At 60.3% G+C, this 2,160-nt stretch overlaps 1 protein-coding gene across 1 annotated transcript in view; it reads right to left on the reverse strand.

The window, feature by feature from the left end:
• The window catches only part of LOC104404839 (solute carrier family 2, facilitated glucose transporter member 9-like), a gene marked incomplete at its 5' end in the record, with an annotated part of 6,441 nt that overhangs the window by 3,460 nt on the left and 821 nt on the right, over positions 1 to 2,160 (reverse strand). Inside the window, 5 exon segments of the mRNA XM_010013371.1 lie at positions 721 to 831; positions 940 to 1,127; positions 1,454 to 1,586; positions 1,667 to 1,812; positions 2,084 to 2,160. The exon segment at positions 2,084 to 2,160 is cut by the window's right edge and continues 34 nt beyond it. Of these exon segments, the coding sequence (XP_010011673.1) occupies positions 721 to 831; positions 940 to 1,127; positions 1,454 to 1,586; positions 1,667 to 1,812; positions 2,084 to 2,160 (655 nt within the window).

The following is a 2,160-nucleotide window of genomic DNA, read 5'->3' on the forward strand; positions in this document are numbered from 1 at the left end:
GCGGGCGGGGGGCGGGGGCAGCCCCACAGCCAGGGCAGGGGAGAAGGGGGCACCCTTCAGAGGGGCAGGGGGGTGACCGGAGAACCCGACTCTGCTGTGGGTTGGGCTATAGGGAGAGGGGAGCAGCCCCTTCTCAGCCCCGCTTTTCTGGGATCAGGCACCCGCCATCCATCTCTCTAATTGTCAGGGAGCGGATTTAGTGCCGGGTGGCTCAGGCTGGCCCCGGGTGACACTCGCAGATGGGACAAGGGCCATAAATCTGCCTGGCCCAGTGCTAACTCTCCAGCTAAATAAGGCCTGGCTGGCTGGGAGCCGGGGCTGGGAGCCTGGGGCCAGGCCGGTGCTTGGCTGGGGGGGCAGATGGGGACATGTGGCTTTGCTAACAGAGTGACAATGAAATCAGGAGCCAGAAGGAACCACTTAACCCCCTCCACCACCTCCAGCCTGCTCCTTGCCTGGTGTCTCCCCCCAAGTTCCCTGCTACCCACTTACCTCAAAATTCTCCCATACCTCCTAGATACGATCGCACAAATTGAGCCTCTTTCATCCCATCTTTCCACCTCATTTTCCTGCCAAACCCTTTGCCCCCCAGCAAAGGGGCTCTTCTGTGGCACAACTGGCATTTGGGGCCCATCCACACCTCCCCACTCCCCATTTGATGGTGCTGAGAGCTGGCAACAAGGGTCTGGCACTGAGAGGCTGTGTCCATCCATCACTCACCCCGATCAGCCCAGCAACAACTTCAATGGTGCCGGTGCCCACAGTGGCGTAGGGGATCTGGGATACAGGGATCCCAGCGTTCTCAAAGATGGTGTTGGTGTAAAACCAGATCTGCCAAGGAGGGACTTGGTGTGAGCTGGGGGAACTTGAAACAAGCTGCCAGGTCTCAGCTCAGCCCTGCAGAGCCAGGTCCCGGGGTGAGGACCCCATAGGACTTACAGCATCGATGCCAGAGAGCTGCATGCCAGCATTCACCACCGCCACCGACAGGGTTTGCCAGCGCACGGAGCGGTCCCGCAGCAACTGCCACACAGAGACCATCTCCACAGAGGAGAGTGACTGCTGCTCCTCCTTCATCTCCTCAATCACATCCTGCACGTCGGGTGTCCCCAGGAACCGGCACAGAGCTGTGGGGAGAGCAGGGGTCATAGGCATGGTGCTCATAGGTATGGCACAGGGAAGGCGAGAGGGCTTTGGTCTGCCTTGGCTCAGCCTCCCCGTGGGACTTCCCTGACCTGTGGGGCTGGGCATACATAGGAACTGAGGAGATGCCTCACACCACAGTGATGGGTACCGTGGAAATGCTGTGGTGCAACCAGGTGGGACAGAAGGGATGAACCGTAAGGACCTATGCTGAGCTGTCAGGTCTGGATGTAGAAGGATGCTGTGAGGATGCATCATGGTCTTGGAGACCCTTGGACCAGCACTGGTCTCCCCCAGGACACCTCCTCACCCTTGGTGGCCCCGCAGACATCGTCCCTCTCTATAAGCAGGTACCGTGGGCTCTCGGGGAAGCAGTGCAGCAGCAGGAGCTGGAGAGAGGCGGGAATGACCACCACCGACAGAAAAAGGGGCCAGAACCTTTCCTGAGAGGAGTCAAAACAGGATGTGTCAGGGGGAGAGCAGAGCAGGGTGCAGCACATGTGGGCTGGGCCACTGTGCTCACCTCACCCAGCAGCTCCGGGAGGCCCAGGACCTGTGCAAAGAAAACCCCCAGGCAGATGAAGATGCTGGGCACAAGCCCCAGGAAACCCCGTAGGTTCTTGGGAGCGATTTCTCCCAGGTAGAGGGGCACCACACTGAGACAGATACCTGGGGGGGGGACAGGAGGGACAAAGGTAGGAGAGGCAGTGGGGAGAAGGGTGCATAGCCAGGCTCTTGGTGCACCTCCTCCCACACCCAGCATCATCCACACCTCCCCTCCACCAGGGAGGTGGCCTTGTCTGCCCCATGGAGACCTCCACAGCAGAGCCTATGGCCACGGGGAATAGAAAGTCTTCTCCAGCTGCCTAGGAATGGGCTGTGGGACACAGAGCCATGAGGAAGCGGCTGTGCACAGTCCCACAGCCCAGGCAGCACCTACCTGAGTGGATCCCTGTGATACAGCGGCCGATGATCACCATCTCGGGGGACCCCAGCTCCCGGCTGAAGCCCATGAAG

Source organism: Nestor notabilis, unplaced genomic scaffold (assembly GCF_000696875.1).
Source record: "Nestor notabilis isolate BGI_N333 unplaced genomic scaffold, ASM69687v1 scaffold11334, whole genome shotgun sequence".
Classification (NCBI taxonomy): domain Eukaryota; kingdom Metazoa; phylum Chordata; class Aves; order Psittaciformes; family Psittacidae; genus Nestor; species Nestor notabilis.